The 20,928-nt window shown below is 32.3% G+C and overlaps 3 protein-coding genes across 3 annotated transcripts in view; 2 read left to right on the forward strand and 1 right to left on the reverse strand.

Annotated features, from left to right (window-relative positions):
- LOC111714221 (uncharacterized) overlaps window positions 1–537 on the forward strand; it is a 22,509-nt gene extending 21,972 nt beyond the window's left edge. The window contains exon 35 of the mRNA XM_023489283.1: window positions 362–537. Coding sequence (XP_023345051.1) covers window positions 362–504 — 143 coding nt within the window. The 3' untranslated portion in view covers window positions 505–537. The remainder of the gene's footprint in view (window positions 1–361) is intronic.
- LOC111714222 (acidic fibroblast growth factor intracellular-binding protein) lies at window positions 537–10,313 on the forward strand. The gene is made up of 10 exons (XM_023489284.1): window positions 537–579; window positions 973–1,042; window positions 1,777–1,839; window positions 2,177–2,235; window positions 2,813–2,885; window positions 6,077–6,165; window positions 6,419–6,458; window positions 8,887–8,968; window positions 9,706–9,792; window positions 10,182–10,313. The coding sequence occupies exons 1-10, from the start codon at window positions 537–539 to the stop codon at window positions 10,311–10,313; spliced, it is 738 nt and encodes a 245-aa protein (XP_023345052.1).
- Window positions 10,314–11,998: 1,685 nt separating this feature from the next.
- Window positions 11,999–20,392, reverse strand: LOC111714216 (sulfide:quinone oxidoreductase, mitochondrial). Its single transcript, XM_023489278.1, has 11 exons — window positions 20,282–20,392; window positions 19,860–19,905; window positions 19,711–19,805; window positions 19,035–19,157; window positions 18,823–18,892; window positions 17,929–18,059; window positions 17,599–17,691; window positions 14,573–14,649; window positions 13,477–13,567; window positions 12,677–12,778; window positions 11,999–12,366 (listed from the first exon to the last, which is right to left on the reverse strand). Exons 1-11 carry the CDS (start codon window positions 20,368–20,370, stop codon window positions 12,348–12,350), a joined length of 936 nt encoding a protein of 311 aa, XP_023345046.1. The 5' UTR covers window positions 20,371–20,392; the 3' UTR covers window positions 11,999–12,347.
- Between the last annotated feature and the right edge of the window lie 536 nt (window positions 20,393–20,928).

Genomic DNA, 20,928 nt, shown 5'->3' on the forward strand with positions numbered 1-20,928 from the left:
TGCAATAATTTGATTTCTTAGTTTTTAATGCACTTTGATAGTTTTTTAACCATTTTTTGAGAAATTAATATTAGAACAGAAGACAGAAGAAAAAAATTTAGAAAGTTTTATTTCATACGTGCCCGTAGTCTATAGTCAACACCCGTCTCTTAAAATATCATTTTCTTCTGTAGAAATTGAAAAACAGTCGAAAAAAAATTGTTTCCTCTTGAATCCCTCATATTTAACGATTCCCCCTCTTTTTAAGCACTAAAGGAAGAATCAAAAAACTTCTTCCAAACCCTATCTAGATTAAATCCTGTATACCTCTTGAATGCTTGGTTAGCAAAGTCAAAATAAGCCACATTTTATTGTTATTTAGTGCCGCCGGCTCCTGTGATTTCTGAGAAGGATGATCTTGAATTAGCTGTATCAGCAGCTGCCGATGAGAACAAAATGGTGTCGCCAAGCAAGAAAAGAAAATCAGATGAAAGTGTTTCTTCTTCAAAGAAGTCAAAGAAATAGTAATTTTTTATTATGTTGAATTTTTCAGAAAAATGACAGGACAGATTATCGATGTAATGGTCTTCAATCACACAGGTAATTCACTTTTCGTTTAAGTCTTATTGCCCACATTCGGGTTATTCAGCCTGAGCTCTACCAATAAATTGTACTGCTTGATTTTTTTAATTTGAAGTCAGATTAGTTTTCATACATATGCGCAAATGTTTTTTTGGAAAAAATAAAGGATTCTATTATGGTCTTAATCACACAGGTAGCTCATTTTTGTTTGAATCTTGGTACTTAAGTTGTGTCTCCAAAGAATAAAAAAATTCAGTGGAAGATATTATCAAGATCAACTTTTTAATTCAAAGCTGTTTGTGATAGTAAACGAAAAATGGGAAATCAGCTTTTAAGCTGTATGGTTTAACCCTGAAAGTGATATTCAAATTAAAGAACTTCCTGAACACATCATAACTATATTGATATTAGAAATAGATTGGGAACTGTTTGAACTATGGCTAGATGGTCCTGTGGAAGCAATGTGCATCAATAAAATCAAGTAAATTTGATCGATTTTATTTATTCACAAACCTCTTTATCTTTATAAAAATATATTGGATATTTTTGGTCATATACAAGGAATCTAGAATTTTTTTAAATGAATGATCTTTTCAATGGTCTTAACTAGTTTAATCCCCCCCCCTTGCTTTTCACATTGATAAGAGCTTTGAGATACGGTCATTGGTCATTGTCAATGGTCAATATGAGAATGTTGAGCTCTGACCTGAAAACTTTAGAATGGGATATCCTTAATCCCGATCCCGTAATCTGAGTTTCACACTTTTTATTTCTTCTTAATCGTCACTTTCTGGATATCCCTTTTGTATTAAAGTTACGTTTAATAACAAATACAAATACAGATGCTATACCGATTGAACTAAAGTCAGCTGTCAGTTCACAAAACGGCTTTTAGAGCATCTAAACAAATATTTTAATCATGTTAATATACGCTTATTAAAAAACATATTTTATTTACATTTGAGGACTATAGAGTCCTTTTGAATGTTAGTCTTAATAAACATTAATCCAAACTTAACATTGTTCAAACGAATTTTAGTTAAATTGATAATGTGTAAAAATTAAAAACCTGTTTTTCAAAAGTTAATGAGCGCATCTCTAATCTCTAGAAATTAATCTCAAGATTGATGAAAAGAGGGGATCAAGTATTGATCTCGATATCCACCATTCTAAAGTTTTCAGCTCTGATTTGATATAAACTAATTTGATTTTCAGGGCTGGATATTCAGAGGATCTGAGTAATGAGATTGTGCAGGCTGAGTTACACAATAATTTTAGGTACAGTGGTCCAACTGTTTCTTAATAAGAGGATGAATGAATGAAAGGAAGGATCATGAAAGGAATAAATGATTAACGATAAATGAATTGAATGAATAATAAATGAAGAATAGATAAATTGATAAATGAAAGGTTGAATTTATGAAGGACAGGATGAAATAAATGATCGAATGGCTGAATAAAAATATATTATATTGTTATATTGTTTTGATTTCGCTTAGATACCATTTTTAGTAATTAAAAAGCGATTCTTCACTGGATTTTTTTTTCACTATATTCTCTACATTTTTCACATGTTCATCATAATTGAAAAGATTAATAATGAATTATGTTTTAGATTATTTGATATGCTTGAACCAATGTTACATCAACCATCAATATTCTCGGAACAACTAGGTCAGTTATTTGGTTGGTTGGATAGCTGGAACTAGGTCAGTTATTTGGTTGGTTGGATAGCTGGAACTAGGTCAGTTATTTGGTTGGTTGGATAGCTGGAACTAGGTCAGTTATTTGGGTGGTTGGATAGCTGGAACTAGGTCAGTTATTTGGTTGGTTGGATAGCTGGAACTAGCTCAGTTATTTGGTTGGTTGGATAGCTGGAACTAGGTCAGTTGTTTGGTTGGTTGGATAGATGGATCTAGGTCAGTTATTTGGTTGGTTGGATAGATGGAACTAGGTCAGTTGATAGGTTGGTTGGATAGCTGGAACTAGGTCAGTTGTTTGGCTGGTTGGATGGCTGGAACTAGCTCAGTTATTTGGTTGGTTGGATAGCTGAAATAGTTCGGTTGTTTGGTTGCTTCAACATTGAACAGTTAGAACAGATTAGTTGTTTGCTTTTTTGGACAGTTTAAAATAGGTTAGTTGTATGGTCGGTTGAACACTTGGTGTTATATTTTTTTTAGAGAGGTATTGATTAAAATTGTACGATTTGATTATTGAATTTATCAATTGATTTGATTTGAACTTCTGTTAGTTTGTCAGATTGATTCATCTACCCGAGCTGAGCTGATCAGTAGATATTATCAACTAGATGAATCTGTTGCAAGGTAACCAGTCTTAACTCATTATCCTTATTGGAATCAAGCTCATTCAGCTTTTATTCAGTTTTTCATCAAGGTTTCCATATAATTCAATCTAATAAGACCCCAAATGTTGTTTGATTGATATTAGGGAAAGAAGTAAACCATGTTGTTGTAAACAAATTAAAGTATTATGTCAAGTTGTAAAAAAAAAATCCATACCGCAGAATGTATACTGCAAGGGAGTGTTTATTTTTGTGTATATCATAATTTATCTCTAATATTAAATACTAATATTTATATCTTTAGACACCCCAAATACCAAAGCTCCCAATGACGCAGAAAGTGTATTTTCATGTCCCTGAATGTACTGTCAAACCCGATCTCATTTGGGATCCGAAATGGAATTGTATGGACCCATAATAATCAGGAGTAACCCTATTTTATTCAGTCCGGATGTATGCACATAATTATGTTTGTCACACATTTGTGCGTCATCAATCAGGCGCGTCACAGGTTTTTATCTTCATTTTTTTCTTGTCATCTTATTCTCTCTTACGTGGGTTCAATCTAACCTTCAATCTAGTATGTATTTAATGATTGTAACAAAATCAAGACTATTCTAAGGAGCCCCTTAAATCAAAAGTACGCAAAATGTGTATTGCATTTGGGGAGAAATTTAAGTAAACTACAGTAGTCGGCGTTTATGTCAATACAATGAAATTGATTTTTTATAAGCTTTTTTCAAATTACAAGGTTACAAGTAAACAAAGAGAAGCTGTTAATTGATTAATAACCTTCTTTTAAACAATTCATATTTGGTTTATTTGAATAGGGAATTAATCGGAAGAAAGCTTTCCGGCAGATTAAGGTAAATTAATATTTAACTTATGAAAAAATAAAGAGATTGTAATTCAAGCTCTATCTAACAAACAGTGATAGATTTCGTCTTTATGGAAATTGATAATCTGGCCCTTTTCCTTTTACGATTGCTGTAGTAATCCACAGTCTGTGTTTTTTGTAAACCAGGGCAAGAAGATGACAACTTTAATTGGAAAAAATATCTTGCAAAGAAAACTTTGCCAGAGTATTTGTAGAACATCGAAACTGGACGTTTTTAAATAGTTTCCCGCTAAAAATTGCAAGCAAATTTATATTCTTTATGTGTTGAGAACAGATAAAAGGGACCGTCATTGTGTTTTTAAGTGACCAGACCGTTTAAAAATAACAGTCATGTCCGAGCTTCAACAGTAATCTTTAATCCTGTATCTAATGTGGGAAATATCGTCGTTTTTCTAGCATGAAAAGTCATTAATTTTGACAATTTCCTTAATTTTTGTTTTTGCAACAGAATTGCGCATGTAACTTTTTAGAGAAACTCAATTAAATTTCATATACTTTCAAAAAGAAAATTAATGATATCTAATGCACTCATTGAGAGTCCCTTTAAAAATTGTCTGATTACAGGAAGGATCTGGATGAAATAAGTGAAAAAACCGGAGTTTCCCTTAAATCCTGTAGACGACAGTTCGATAATATTAAACGAATTTATAAAGGAAACTAAATAATAAATATATTGATGTTTCTTATATTTTTACATTATGATTTGATAGCAATGTTTTAAATAAAAATTAAATCAGTCATGGATTAAAATTGAACCTGTGGTTAAAATTAAAGAAAACTGAGAAGTAGATAATTAATAGGTAAAGATAGTTCAACCACTTCGCTAGTGTGGCCGAGATTGCACCAGTGACCTAGTAGAACTAGTCGTACCTAGCAGGGGTGGTTTTTTTTTTTGAAAAATCTTTTTTTTCCCTCTTTTATGAAATTTTTTTTTTTCTTTCAAAATTTGTAATAAATATTTATTTTAGGGTTTTATTTTCTGTCATTGGGGAAAATAAATGAATTTTTTAGTAAAAAGTATTAAATGAAAACTAAATAGTAGGATTTTTATGTACAAATAACACACATATTTTATACCTATACATCTATGGGGTGGTATTGTCATTTAAATATTTGGTTCTAGTGGTTGAAGAGACCCCTGGCTGTTTTTGCAATAATATCGTCAACATCTTCAATCTGTCACAGGCAAGGCGAATAATAAAAATCACGTAATTTTTTTATCTTAAGAAATTTGTCTACTTTAGTTTAAGGGATTTATTTGCTTCAACATTACATTTTGATTTTATTGATATTATCATACATTTTCATCCATTTCAGGGGTAAATCTTTTGACTAGTTATATAAAGTGCTTAGTGGAGAAAGGGAAGGTTTTATTACTATATACAACCCTGTTTTCATTAAATTTAAAGTCAATTATTCAGCTAAATATGCACTTAGTTAAATTAAAGTTCTTATTAATTTTTAAATATAATACAACCTTGGTTTCATTAAATTTAAAGTTAATTATTCTGCTAAATATGCAATTAGTTAAATTAAAGTTCTTATCAATTGTTAAATATATTAAATTTAAAGTTAATTATTCTGATAAAAATGCAATTAGTTAAATTAAAGTTCTTATCAATTGTTAAATATATTAAATTTAAAGTTAATTATTCTGATAAATATGCAATTAGTTAAATTAAAGTTCTTATCAATTGTTAAATATAATAAATTTTAAAGTTAATTATTCTGATAAATATGCAATTAGTTAAATTAAAGTTCTTATCAATTGTTAAATATATTAAATTTAAAGTTTATTATTCTGATAAATATGCAATTAGTTAAATTAAAGTTCTTATCAATTGTTAAATATAATAAATTTAAAGTTAATTATTCTGATAAATATGCAAATAGTTAAATTAAAGTTCTTATCAATTGTTAAATATATTAAATTTAAAGTTAATTATTCTGATAAATATGCAATTAGTTAAATCAAAGTTCTTATCAATTGTTAAATATAATAAAATGTAATGTCGCCCTGTGTTGTGTTTAGGAAATGGCGCTGAACTATGGAGTCATCATTTTCATTGGAGTGCATAGGTTAGCTGTGAGCTGTTAAATGTTTATCATAAAATGTGAATTTATGATTTGTTGCGATAACTTAATTTTTTTAATAGATTTTGAATTCAACCTTGATATTGATTAAGTCTACGGCAGTTTTTGTAATAGATTCCTGAAAAAAAACTTTAAAAACTGACGTTACTTAACCTAAAACCGACGTTATTTAACCATTTGAATATGTAAAAAATAAGTTTATTTTAACGTTTTAAGTTAAGGTTCGAGACGTTGAAAAAGAAGTTAGCTCCAGTTACGTTTCTCCAGTTTAGAACAGTCACAGAGGCCCTTATACAGTCCTGGACTACAGGTTTGGAAACTTTAAAAACGTTAAAGTATATATCATAGATAAGTACATTACATTAATTTTATAACGCGATTTGGCCCATTTCTAAAACTGTTGGAAAGGAGTCAGAAGCCTAGTTTGGAACATATGTACTACATATTAAGCATGGATGGATATGACGAGTGGCGCCATATCTTCCACTCAGAACTGATCAACTTTATAAACATTATACGGCAGAGAAAAATTTGATTTAATTATAATATATTTTGAATTTTAGGGGTTGATGTAGACGATTCAGGAGATCCGGTTCTTGACAGGTAGAAATTTAGAAAACTCCATTCGTGTTGCTGATCAATCCTTAAACTTTTCTTTTTCGTACATTATAAAACAGAAATATTATACAATTATGTTTTATAATTACCTTCCCTCCGGTCATGCAAGTTACCACCAAAAAATTGGACCCAAACAGTTCATCCGTTAGATTTTAATCAACACACAAGCCATAATATTAAAGACATATATTTTGGCGCTATGTCACTTGTCCTTCAATGATTTGTCCTACTAATCATTTGTCCTGTAGAACAAATACCGTGGAGGACAAATGAAATAACGCCATTTCTTTTAGGGATTTTTTCGGTTTGCTTCGTGAGTTAAAGTTGATCCAGGATAGAGAAAAAGAACATAGAAGTATATTTTTGAAAACCCTGTCAGATCAGGCGGAGAAAAGGTGTTTTTTGTGAGTTTTCAAAACCAGTGTTAAAAATTGGTTTTGTTTAAAACTTCTTAAAGGGAGTGACCGGCTATGTAAGGTGGTTGAACTGAGTATGCAGTGTTGTGGAAAACTTCTTTCGGGTTCATTTGAGACTTGTTAAAGATCTGTAAATCCTGAATTTGAGCGCAAATTCGACGTTCAAAACTCCTACTTTGGGGGTTTATGTTTTCAGCAGTGCTTAGGATCCGGATCCGGATCTGCTGGATCCGCATTATTTTGGCTCTCTGGATCCGGATCCGCAAAAAATGCGGATCCACGGATCCGGATCCAAGCACAATTTTATTTTTCAAAATGTGCAAAACAGCGTTAATTTTCCTTAAAAATATCCTATTTTGAATTGTTTAACAGATTTTAAAAATATTCTCAGGGTCTCGGGTTTCTATCTTGCTCAAATCTTAACTTAGACCTCCACCGTGCACCCCTCCCCCCACCCCCTTTAATAACTAGAGAGGGGGGGAGAAGTCTCCCTTTTCCCCATTGCAACTAAGCAAATTTAGTCTTCACAAATTAAGGTGTAAGGATGTGTAAGAGTGAGGGGGAAAAGGGAGGGGGCGCACATTTGCTTAAAAGATACAGATGCTAAGGAACATCTTGTGTTCCCAGTATAAAGAGACTGTTCTCTGCCCTGAAGATATTCAAATCAGACCTAAGGAGTTGCCTGAAGGCAGATATTCCAAACGCTCTCCTTCTACTAAAAGCTAATATAAATTAGACCTGTTTTTTTTCATCCAATAAAGTAAAAAAAAATCATTATCATTTTGTGCAAACTAGTAGAAAAATAGTATAAAAAAATGTTAAAATGTTTAACATTTTTTAGGTATGAAAAGATATTTGAACTAAAATAAATTTTTTTTTGATCAATGACCTGGATCCGGATCCGGATCCGAATCCATTTTTTTTTGAAAAGCGGATCCAGGATCCGGACCCGGATCTGCATCAAAATTAAATGGATCCTAAGCACTGGTTTTCAGAATTAGTTTTTTTTAAATTATTAAATAACGACAACGAAAAATTAAGTAAATTATACATTAATCTAATTAGATGGTTAGGAACATATTTCTACAAAGAAAGGTATTGAGTTTTTGTCACAAACTCTGATTTTATAATTCCTGTAATTTAACAACCCGTTTTTCTAGACCTTTGATATTTCAAACTATTAATTCTATTAGATCAAATAGTCTAAGTTTGAAAAATCAAAGGTTTACACCATCAGGTTGTAAAGATATAGGGTTTAGAAAATGTGAAATGTCGCAAAGACTCAATTCCTTTGTCAATAAATCAATGCTAAAATCGATTATTTAGTTTTCATTATTATATTGAAATTCTTATTTTCTTTGAATTTATTTGCAGATTTCTTCAAATGTCGTCTTTTCAATAATAATTTCTAGAAAATCTGCAGAAAATCTTTGTGAATAATGAGAAACCAGAATAATCGGAAAATAGAAACTAATAATTGGACAAGATTACTTATTTTCGATGATTAGATTAATTTTTGTATTCTCAACATGTTCCTAAACATGACGTCTGCAGTTTATTGTAGAACTTTTTTACATTTTATGTCGTCGTTATTTGATAATTAAAAAAAAACTTAATTCTAAAAGCGTATCCACCCCCAAAGTACGAGTTTTGAACATCGAATTTGCGCTCAACCTCAGGATTTACAGATCTTTAAAAAGTTTAACATGTCTCAAATGCATCTGAAAGAAGTTTTCCACAACACTGCATACACAGTATAACTACCGTACATAGCCGATCACTCCCTTTAATGATGACATTGAACACATGTTCACCAAAAGTTTACATTAGTTGTAATTAATTTTGGTAGCGTTGTTAATCATTTTGGTTCGTTTTATCTAAAACTTTTATTAAAACTTCCAACATTTCATAACTGTATTATGCTAAAGTTTGCATTCATTAAACTTTACAATATTTTTATCCTAGAAAAAGAAAAACGTAATATATGATTTGAATAGGTTGTTAAACGACATGGAATCCTTGTTTAAACCTTTAAACCGAAGTATTCTTGGTCTTGGTTCTCAATTATATCACAATAAGGTAAATAAATACGCTAGTGCGTATACAGGGGGGGGGGGGGGGGGGGAGGGGGGGCAGTGCCCCCTAGACCTCAGAGCTAGTTTCGTTTAAAGAAGAGATAACGCAGTAATTGTAAGGTAATTGGACTGCATTGTGTCTTTTAAAGTACAGGGTGTCCATGGGAATTCAGTGACGAATTGGATATCGTCTTTGTTATGAATTAACATTGTGGTACCTAATTTCAAAAGCCATAATATTATTATGTCAGCTAGAGTTTATTTTATGAAAAGGGTAAAAGACTGTAAAGGTGTGTCTATAATGTCTCTGCAAGATGAACACTGAACAGTAAAGACAGACAAGTTTACTCTGTTTGTATACTGTAATTTTCTTGTTTTACTAAGTACAACCGTATGCAGTCAAAACATAAACAAACAAAATGTGAACTTAGCAGACGAAACTCTTACAAATTACAGCTTTCTCAGTAGGTATCACTTTACTAAATCAAAGAATTATCTAAAAAGACGATATCGAATTCGTCACTGAATTCCCATGTTTTTTGGGACACCCTGTATTCAAGAAGCCAAATATTTTAAATTTAAAGTAAAATTTCAGCTCCCCCCCTCACCCCAGGAGCTCTTACGGGGAGAAAAAAAATTTCTTCGAACATGGTTCCCCCCCCCCCTCTCTATTTATTTCTGTCTATGCCCTTACAAATACGGCACTGTTTTGACACGCTTCAATTATTTACTTTCGTTCAGGAAATCAAAGACATATTTATTAACAGCTGGGAGAAACTTGTGGAACCATTAAAACAACAGAGATTCTCACTTGAGGAGGTCAACCAGGTACGTTAGGGTCAGTAATGAATGTTGTGCACTTGGGCAGAGGTCTTCCGTGTATTCATAGGTATGTCAGGGTTGGAGGTCATCCATGCATATCAGTGTTTTCTGTACAAGTCAGGGACAGAGATCATCAATAAACTCCAAAGGAAGAGGTCAATGTCATCATAAATTTCATAACAGAGGTCATCAAAGGTCGATATCAAAGAGATTTTAGCTATGTCAGGTTCAAAAGGCATTTATGTAAGACAGTGTTAAACAGAGATTTCATATTATTACAAACATCTCATAGAAATCTATTACGCCACTGGAAATCTATAATAGTGATGGTAAAAGAAGTGAAACATTTAACTACACATATCAGAGATTTAATTAATTTTTATTATTTGTTTAAGATTTTGGATTGTTACGAAGAAATCCTAAAGAACGGAAGATTTGTTCTTGAATCAGATCTAGGAACCATTTACCTCAGATACTTCAGCTGTCTCAAGATTATCATTTCAACATTTTACTCAGCCATCAAGTGACATCAAGACTTACACACTCGTCGCCTGCACCGCCATTAAGATTTTTAACAAGATCAGTGAAATTAGAAATTCAATGCCCTAAATAAGTGATCTGGATGTGTTGTATGCAATGCATCGATTAAAAACAATTCAGATAGAACACTAGATGTTGTCTTCAAAATTTAGTAGTTTTTCGTTCAGAATAACCCAAGGCAGATGCTCATAGACTACACGGACTGCTTATCTCCTTTCACAGGGTGGGCTACGTAAGCTTAAGTTGACCCGGCACGACATGCTACGTTTTTACGATAAGTTTTCGAGTGCCATCTCACTGCCACTTGTAGAAAATAATACCCATTCAGGGGTTAAGTTTTACAACTTTTAAAGAAATATTCCAATTTTAAACATGAAACATAACATTAAAAAAATGCAGTTTTTTTAAGATTTTGTGTTTCGTATTCAAAGGATGCTTAAATATCCCTAAATACAAATGTTTGCTGATTGGTCGTGTAAATTACTTGTACACAAGAGAACATGCTGGGGAAAATATCGCAATAATTTAGCTGTCTTCTGCCTCAGGGTTATTGTGAACAAAAAATCTCTAATCTTCAAAAGACGACATCTTTTGTTCTACCTGTATTTTTTATAAGTTATGGTAATATGTAATTTTCCAAATAAGTCGTGTAGTAGTTATATCTAACCATTTGCCCACTGCTTTAACCCTGGGTTTCGAAGTGTCAAATGAGGGAAAGTAAAATTTTAGATCTAATATTTGTTAATGCATGGGGGAAAAATCACTAAAATGAAGCAAGAGTGCTCTGATAGTATTTCTTTTCCTAAAATTAACATTTCCACAAAAATTATAGGTTTATATGAATCTTAATTCTGTGGGATCATAATGCATATTGGCCCATTTTTATGCAGGGACAATAGGTATTCGGCATATTTTGCTTTGATCATTAAATTTTGAAATATTTTTAAAGTTAGAATATAATGATTGAAAGTAAAGTAAATGGAATGTAAAAGGTACAGTTATTTTCCCAGGGCGGGGATGGATTTTTATAATTACACACATAAATATCAATCAAGTCAAATTCCCCAGAGTTAAAGAATTTCATTTTTTATCTGATTTGGTTAAAGGGTCTAATAGTTTTTAAAATTGTTAATTTGCTGTTATAATAGAGGGTGTCCTAAAAATTCAGGGGAATTCAGTGACTAATTGGATATCGTCTTTGTTACGAAGTAGCATTTACCTAACTTCAAAAGTCATAATATTATTATGTCTGCTAGAGTTTATTTTATGAAAAGAGGTGAAAGACTAAAGATGTGTCCTAAAATGTCTCCGCAAGATGAACAGTGACGACGGACAAGTTTACTCAGTTTTTATACTGCAATTTTGTTGTTTTACTAAGTACAACCGTATGCAGACAAAACAAACAAACAAAATGTGAACACAGCAGACGAAACTCTTACAGCTTTCTCAGTAAGTATCATTATACTAAATTAAAGAATTATTTAAAAAGACGATATCGAATTCGTCACTGAATTTCCATGTTTATTGGGACACTATGTAAATTAGTTTGTGTAATAAATAAATTATACATTAATGTATATATTTTGATCGTAAGCAAAGCTTTTTTTTGAAAACGATAAATGATCCGTTCAACGTAGAAATTTATTCCAGGATAAGAACATTTTTGAGGCGATAAGTTGATAAAATATATTTTTCCAATAATAATTGTACAAAGATATATAAACTTATGAAATACTGGGGACAACACTGCAAAATTTTGTAATCTGGAAGTTAAGACAAAGTTAGCATAAGATAATATCACAATTTTTTTGCATTTACTGAACATAATGTACTAGTTGTACTAGTATGTCGAGTGTACTTAGTACACATAAACAAAAATTTAAAACCACGTAGAATAGAATAACTGCAAAAATTAACTACATAATTTTGAATTAGAGTGAAGATTTTGGGAACAGTAATGTTTCAAAATTATGTTGTTTAATTTGATGTTCACTTGTGAATATTTTGAATTGATCCAGAATTTATTTCGACATTCCTAGTCTAAAATAAAAATAAAATAAATAATTTAGTAAATTGTAAACAACCAGCAAGTTTTTATTCTCGGGTTCACTACGATGTACAGGGTTACCCACTTAGGATGAGACTTCAAAAACGACTGTATGGAATTTGTACAGTCTGTTTCTTCGTGGAATGATTCCTTGCATTTAATACATTGTTTTCTTGCTTTGCGAAATCATACCACTTAAAGGCAGAAGTCTCATCCTTGGTGTGTAAACCCAAACCTGTATGGAGTACAATCAAATTCATGCAGCGAAAAAGAATTCAAAATTGTAGAATATAAAAGAATTACCTCATAGCTTTCCTGAAGATAGCTGGTCCCTCCCAGAACCCTCGGAGCATACCTTGCCAGTACAAGAACGGCATTGCATGGGCTTTCATCAAGTACATAGAACTTAAAAGTATAAGCATTTTATTAAAAACAACAGGGAGTATGAAATAGAAGGTAGAAATAACTGACGCGGTTCGCCCTTGCATATGATTATACATGCTTTGCAGACGGGTAATCCATTTGTATAAGAAATATTCAGATTCGGTAAATGTACATCAGACAAATATTTCTTATACAAATGGAGTACCCGTCTGCAAAGCATGTATAATCATATGGTAGGGCGAACCGTGTCAGTTATATCAATCACCCTTCTATTCCTTACTCCCTGAAAAACAACTTTTGGTTTATTAAATCAATAGATATCAGTAAATGATGGTTTATTCTCTGCAGGGAAAAGATAAAACAACAACATTATCCTTCAAGATGCAACAAATATGATCCGAATAAGCCAGATCAGAAGATTCGGATCCATTTAGCTAATTTTTTCAATGACTGATTAGGATAGGCATTAAAACTTGATGTATCCTAGGCACTGGGGAGAACAACGAAAAAAATATTGATAAGCTTGTCCAATCCCCCCCTATTCATCATCAAAAGCTAGAATTCCCACTCCACATACTCATCATCAAAAGCTCCAAACCACTCCGCATATTTATCATCAAAAGTTCCAACCCACTCCACATATTTATCATCAAATGCTCTCAGCTACAGCCAACACACCCCTTTTTCATAAAAAGAGATTATACAGATTTAAACCTCACCTTCTCTCCTTTGCCTGGTTTACAGGAAAGGTTTCTAATGGTTTAGGTGGAGCACTAAAATCAAACTCCGCAAGTATACAAGAATTCTTTCCTAAAAATCCCAAATTATTATTTTATTTACAGCCTAGTCAGAATTATAACATGGCAATCAGAAAACTTAATTCTAAGTTCAATTGGGACAACCATCATGAGTTTCTGGGCACCACTGTATTAACTTATTTTATGTCACAAATTTTGAAATTTTAAATAATGGCATATTGTAAAATTATTTTTTCCTCTCGAGGACTATATTGACAGCGTCCAGTGTGTCCCACTAACCATTATGACTTAATGAACTTCTCTTAGGTAAAATTATAAACGATTGTAAGCCCATTCAAGCTTTCTAAGAAAAAATGTAGAAATATTATAACATGTCCATTTTCCAATGGTCCATTAATATCACTACTTCTAAAAGCATACACCCTTCTCTGATTACTTAATCCAAGTTTACATCTGAGTATGAGTATGCTGAGTAATCAAGGGTTTATCAAGAAATTTGCATTAGTTACATTTCCCCCTTATATATTTTAATAAAAATAAGGATTTCTTAAACTTAATTGTTTAGCTTCAGATTCTAAATAAACTGTATATGTATATAGTATACCCAACAAGGACAAGGTATGATATATGCAAGGACCTGTATATTGTACAAGGATGCCAAGAACTATACCTTTAACAAAAGGACAATAAGGGTACCTGTAAAAATAGGGAAACAAACTATTTCTTTTTCAAAAGGACAAGAACCTTTAACAAAAGGAAAAAAACTATTCTTTGAATAAGAGGGCAAGAACTATACCTTTAACAAATAGACAAAAACAATACCTCTTAAAGGACAAGAACTATAGCTTTAAGTTAACAGAAGGACGAGAACATTACCTTTAACAAAAGGAAAAAAAACTATACTTTTAACAAGAGGACAAGCACTATAATTTTAACAAGAGGACAAGCACTATACTTTTAACAAGAGGACAAGCACTATACTTTTAACATGAGGACAAGAAGTTTATATTAACATGAGGACAAGAAGTTTATATTAACATGAGGACAAGAAGTTTACCTGTAACAAGAGGACAAGAAGTATAACCATCATATACTCCTTTCATTGGTTTTCCATCTAAAACAGCGCCAAGATTCCTGGGGGAGAATAGAATTTATTTATGATTTTATCATTGTAAAAATGATTTTTTCCTGGAAAATTAATTTTGAAAACGATGGGCAACATTATTCCCGGCGTCATTTTTGCTACATGACATTTTATCTATATAATATATATATACATATATATATATATATATATATATATATAATATATATTTTAAAAACTGCAGATAACACAGACTTGGGAAGTTAAGTCATATAGCAAAAATGGCATATTGAAAAAGATTATACAAAACATTGCCAAAATGAATTAGAAAAAAATGTGGTAGATATAACGGTACACACAAAGATAATATATATATAGATTATCATAAATCTAACTGGTGATTTAAGGAAATATAATAATCGACCGGGTCGGTCCTAGTATACGATTTTTGGACCCCCGCCCTCCTCCTATAAATTTTGTACATGACCACTTTTTCAACGCTGCGGCCAAATGGTCAATTATATCCATGTCTTAAACATGAAGCTCTACATCACTCCCATGAAGTACCCCCAAATACTCATCATTAATTCCTTTGTTAATTTCTAAATCAACCAATTTTAATGCCACTTGGGAAACTATTTCAAAACTTTCGTTTTATTAAATAAATGTTAGAAATATCCATGTAGATCTCCTTTTATTTTATCATATTGACTTTTAAAGTCAACAACAGTATTACATAGATATCTATATAAGTTGGTTATATAAAAAAAAAACTTTTCCTATAATTATATTATTATTACATCTTTAAGTCCGATGAACTGATTTCTCATCCTATTTTCTGTTTGTCAAATCTTAGTCACAAATATTGTCAGCTGATGATGTACTTTCAAGGAAAACCAGTTGAAAATTTAAAGAAAGGTCAATGAGTACAAACTTTACAGTTTACAGTTTACTAATACGGGAGAATACGGGACTTTTAATATTATTTTAATCATTTACCAGCAAAGATAATATATATATAGATATGCAGGCAGGTATAAATTTTGAGGTCTTGAGAAAAAGTGCAATCAGCACCATCTCTGTCGTACGCATGGCATTTTATCCTCTGGATTGTTGCTAATTTATCACTTTGTTTATGCGTGATAACACCAAATGCGTACTATAGTATCAACAATGTATACTGCATATTGTACTTAATGAAACAAATTATCAATGCAAAGAAAACTGAGGTAGGAATTTGACTAGACAAAGTTTAAATGTGCAAGTTGTACTGAATGGCATACGTAAATTAACGCAATTTAAATAAAAATTATGACTAAAAAGTACATCGAATCATAGGACAAAGTCCTAATAGCGGACAGGATCCGGTCGAACAATACATCCCATTCAACACTATTATGGTCGGTTGCTCCTGGCTCTTCAAGGCTTACAACTGGCTCATCACCCCCTTCACCCCAAAAACTCATTACTTTCCTAAAATGATCATCCTAGGTTTGGTGCGCTCAAAACTTCAATTGGATTGGTATATAAAAAAGAAATGAGCCAGCCCCAGTCCATTATCCCCTTTGATAGCCTTAGTTTAATTTTTTTAAATAATTCAAATGTGCCATGAAATTACCCAAATAAGTAAACAGTCCCTTTAAACCTCTGTTTTTGAAACTTTCCAAATTCATAGGAAATTCTGCAAACAAATGCAGGAAGGAACTGTTAATCTTTTCTTTGTTATTATGCAATAAAGTTAGCCCCATTCCGACTGGGGGGCGGGTCTCTGGTTACCCCCCTCCCCCTAACATTGGTCTGAGGCTCTTCAAACTTTTTGAGTTTTCTAACTAACACATGCCCATCACTTTTGGCTTAAAGTGGGGATTTTATACCTACTGTCTGAGTCCTCAGGCATATTGCCTGAATGCCTTATCTTACCTTTACCCGACTAAAACTATATTTAGACCTACCTCCGGTCATTGGATTTTGACTACTTACAACTCTCTGGAAAGCCTTTAACAAAAGAAAGCCGATTGCACAACTTTTGCGAAGAAATACTGCAAATGTTTTTGCATATTTAAATTTGCCGAGGCAATGGCTTTTCAAAACTTAATTCAGGATTAAAATATAAAAAAACCACTACACTGCAAAATTTCTGTATTTTATGTTCATTGGACTGTTAAAAATCAAAATTTGAGCCTGAAAGCCTTTCCCATTTTTTGAAAAAGGTGTCTTCAAAGTTCACCTTGTAAAAACATTTAAATTCATGCATAAAAAACAGTAATTTTAATAATTCTTTAAACCATCAACCCCAAGATCTTAATTGCATATTGTGGTACCAATTAAAAAATCTAATTTTGTTTAAATATCTCATAAAAACCGTTTGATTAAATAGATATCACTTATTTAACAAATATAAAATAATTTCCAAAGGTTTGTCAATATTTCTGTTTGTCTACTATATCTTTCCTGAGTACACCCAATCATAACATAAACAAAACACGTACTGTATGTTTGTGTTACCTTGAAATTTAATTTCATTGGTCAAACAGGTCCAGATAGCAACACTTGAACTATACAGGACGCAATACGCGTACTGTATGTTTAAATAACACAAATGCGTATTTCCTATAGATGGCAGCAAGAAGAGAAAGGAATATAGAAAGTAATCAATTTGCTATAGATGTCTCTCCTTGCACTTTATCTCAGAGGGACAAAAATTAGTTGTCTGCTACAAGCAATTTAGGAAGGAGGTTTCTACCTGCCAGCGTATCTATATATATTATCTTTGGGTACACATTACACTAGTCATAACTAATATAAAGAGGAATAAAAGATTAAAGGAGTCTTCGTAAAATCTTTTTTATTAATAATAAAGCTAATGATTTTCTAATCCGTAACAGCTACAAATTACGAGCGATGTATTAAAAAAACTTTAAAGACAACTTAAATTCCGGTTTTACTAGTTAGGGCTGCAGATGAAGAAAAATATCAATGACCATAAATACTTGACTTACTTTCTTAAAACTCCAAACTGACCAGCCACAGCTGCCGCAGTCTTACTTGTTGGTAGATTAGTACAATCTCCCAAACCGAATACATTGGGATACCTAAATAGTTGAACTGTTAAGTATGCGATATCAGAAGCAGATATGTTAGTGAAGTAGGGTATCACCCCCCCCCCCAAAAATTTTTTTTTTTTTTAAATAATGAGATCCACAATTTTCTTTCATCTTAAAAGACCAAATTCAGCGATAAAACTACATTTTGCGCTCCGTGCACAGTGCCCAACTTCCCTTTACACTTCGGTCAAATGATGTTACATATATCTTGAACAATAAAGAAACCTGACATGTTGTAGAGTGAATTTATCGATCTCAAGGTATCCTTCAGAATTAGATAACTCCTTACAGTCTCTTACTACAGGAGCAGCGTTCATGTAGGGGGTTACATGGAGAAGGTCATAATGCTGAACCACCTGTTCATAGATAATATTTGTCATGATTAAGCGATTCATAAATTTCGAAATTTCAATCTGTTCTCTTTGTTTTACCCAACCTTTCTTGCCCTTACTAACCTACCCCACCTGTTCTACTAAAACATGACCAACTATGCCCTCCCCTAACCTATTCTGCTCTAACCTGATCTTTCTTGTCCTAGCCTGCCCAAAGCCAACCGGACCTGTCCTGTCCTATCCTGACTGACCCAACTGACCTCCCCTAACTCCCAACTGCCCTAACCCAACCTGTTTTACTAACCCTGATCTGTCCTATCCAATCCTGATCCAACCTGCTCTAACCCTACTGACCTTCCCTAACCTGACCTGTCCTCCCTGAGCCGTCTGACCTTCGAGGGGGGGGNCCATGAGCCCTGCAAAATTCTGTTCGAACCCAGGTAGTTAGCAGAACCCTGTTCCCCCACTGAATCCTGTTTGAACCCCGCCAAAAAACAATCGTATAAAAAACGGTTACTAATCGATTTTAAAAAACGATAGTTTTCAAAAACGATTGTTATTCGTTTTCTAAAAGTTCCCACACATTTACATTTTTGAATTTTTTCTTTTTAGAGTCAATTTTTATCAAAAGTTTATTTTTTTAACGGTCTTTGGCAGGGTTCGAACAGGATTCAGCGGGGAGGGTTTCGCAGGGTTGGAACAGGGTTCTGCTAAATACCTGGGTTAGAAACATGCAACATGCCCCCCCCCCCTTCCCTTAGCCTGCCACGTCCTGATAATGTCTGACCTTCTCCTGAGTGTCGAGATTCAGAAATATTGCTTCCCTTGTGTCTGGTTTGACTTCAATCAGATCATGCCTAAAACCAAAGTATCTTTATAATTTTGAGTCAAGCTAATACAGAATCCAAATTTTCAAGATTTAGGCAGCCTTATGTTTACTTTTGTGCAATAGTTGACTAATAATTGCATATTCTAGAAACTTGAAATTAGATAACCAACCTTAGGTTTACATTTATTCCTCTCTCCTTCACAACTTTCCAGAGCGCATCCGCGTACTTCTTAACCCCGAATATAACAGGAAGAGCTGTATAATAAACCATATTTGCTGGTTTACCCTGTAACCTAGGATAGTACACTCATCAATAATTAAATAAAAACTTGAATTCCATACATATGTTAATTGATCTTAATTTCAGGTTCTTGTAAATGAATTTCCAGCTGCAGAGAATTAGCAGTTTATTGATTAAAATCAAATCAAATTTGTAAATGTATAATTGTCCCAAAGTCTATTTTGTGCAGTGGTTGGCTGTAATCAATTCTACAACTTAAAACTTAACCATTCCCTTGTGTTAGAGAGTTTCGACTGCTTCAATAAAAACAACCATGTTGTTTTATAACAAAATAATGAGGAATAAATAAATTTAATAACAAAAATAGCTCATTGGAAAGATGGTCTTTGTCTGAGGTTGCAGAAGGAGTCATTATAACTGCTGTGGATTCTGTAGTATGTATTTTATTTAATTCAGTTTTTTGTTTAGTTCTTAGTTTATGTAAAATATTTTAATATTACTTCTTAAAGATAATTTTTAAATAGTCTCGATTGTTTCCCAATTTAATAACTTTACAAAAGTCGTTATTTTAAACAACTATTTAACTGAAAATATAAATTTTAAACCTAAAAGTTTCCTCTGCAATGTAGAGAATTTTCTGCGGTGCACCTGCGCATTTAATTGGACTGTTTGGTAAAGTGAAAACTGCATCACCCCCTGCCTAGAATAACATGAATTGTATTATTTCCAGTAAAAAAGTTGAGTAATATTTTACCTTAAATTCCTTGATTGCTTTTGTAGTTTTTTCCACGTAAAGAGGACTATAAACATATTATGTGTTCATTCTAATTCTATAAGAGGGGCCGGGGTTTGAATATGATAAAGTGAAAATTTTCCCTACTAGGCAGTTCATAATAAAACTAATGAAAAATAGCACACTACATTTGCAGGTTATGCACACTGTAAAAAGTAAAACTTATTAGCATGAAGTGGATATCAAGGTATGTACACTGTAAAAAGTACAATTCACAAAATGAAGTGAATATCATGGTATGTACATTGTGCACTGTAAACAGTACAATTTACAAAATGAAGTGAATATCATGGTATGTACATTGTACACTGTAAACAGTACAATTTACAAAATGAAGTGAATATCCAGATATTGATTAAAACTATTTTAGAACAAATAATTTCCTGTAGTTAGAGCAAACTCCTGGAGTTTCAAATGCTTCTGGCAAACCCTTTATCTTGTCATACCTATACAAATTACAAATACAATGCATTAAATTTCTTTATTGAAACCAGTTCTTGAGAGATTTAACAAATACTTTTTCAGAAATAACAATTCTTTAGAGATCTTACAATTCTTAACAGAGATCTTACAACTCTTTATAGAGATCTTAAAATTCTTTAGAGATCTTACAACTCTTTACAGAGATCTTACAATTCTTTAGAGATCTTACAACTCTTCACAGAGATCTTACAACTCTTAAAAGAGATCTTACAACTCTTTACAGAGATCTGAAAATTCTTTAGAGATCTTACAACTCTTTACAGAGATCTTACAACTCTTAACAGAGATCTTACAACTCTTTACAGAGATCTGAAAATGCTTTACAGATCTTACAACTCTTCACAGAGATCTTAAAATTCTTTAGAGATCTTACAACTCTTTACAGAGATCTTAAAATTCTTTAGAGATCTTACAACTCTTCACAAAGATCTTAAAATTCTTTAGAGATCTTACAACTCTTTACAGAGATCTTAAAATTCTTTAGAGATCTTACAACTCTTCACAGAGATCTTAAAATTCTTTAGAGATCTTACAACTCTTTACAGAG

This window comes from Eurytemora carolleeae, unplaced genomic scaffold (genome assembly GCF_000591075.1).
Source record: "Eurytemora carolleeae unplaced genomic scaffold, Eaff_2.0 scaffold573, whole genome shotgun sequence".
In the NCBI taxonomy this organism is placed as follows: domain Eukaryota; kingdom Metazoa; phylum Arthropoda; class Copepoda; order Calanoida; family Temoridae; genus Eurytemora; species Eurytemora carolleeae.

What these genes read in the sequence shown, in the direction of transcription:
- LOC111714222 (XM_023489284.1), top strand. Translation starts at nt 537, where the DNA reads ATGACAGGACAGATTATCGATGTAATGGTCTTCAATCACACAG. An exon ending in GGAGATCCGGTTCTTGACAG is followed by an intron (nt 6,459 to 8,886) that starts GTAGAAATTTAG and finishes TGATTTGAATAG; the next exon opens with GTTGTTAAACGACATGGAAT. An exon ending in CACTTGAGGAGGTCAACCAG is followed by an intron (nt 9,793 to 10,181) that starts GTACGTTAGGGT and finishes TATTTGTTTAAG; the next exon opens with ATTTTGGATTGTTACGAAGA.
- LOC111714216 (XM_023489278.1), bottom strand. Translation starts at nt 20,370, where the DNA reads ATGCATTGTATTTGTAATTTGTATAGGTATGACAAGATAAAGGGTTTG. An exon ending in ATCTCGACACTCAGGAGAAG is followed by an intron (nt 18,060 to 18,822) that starts GTCAGACATTAT and finishes ATCTATGAACAG; the next exon opens with GTGGTTCAGCATTATGACCT. An exon ending in TTCACTCTACAACATGTCAG is followed by an intron (nt 17,692 to 17,928) that starts GTTTCTTTATTG and finishes TCAACTATTTAG; the next exon opens with GTATCCCAATGTATTCGGTT.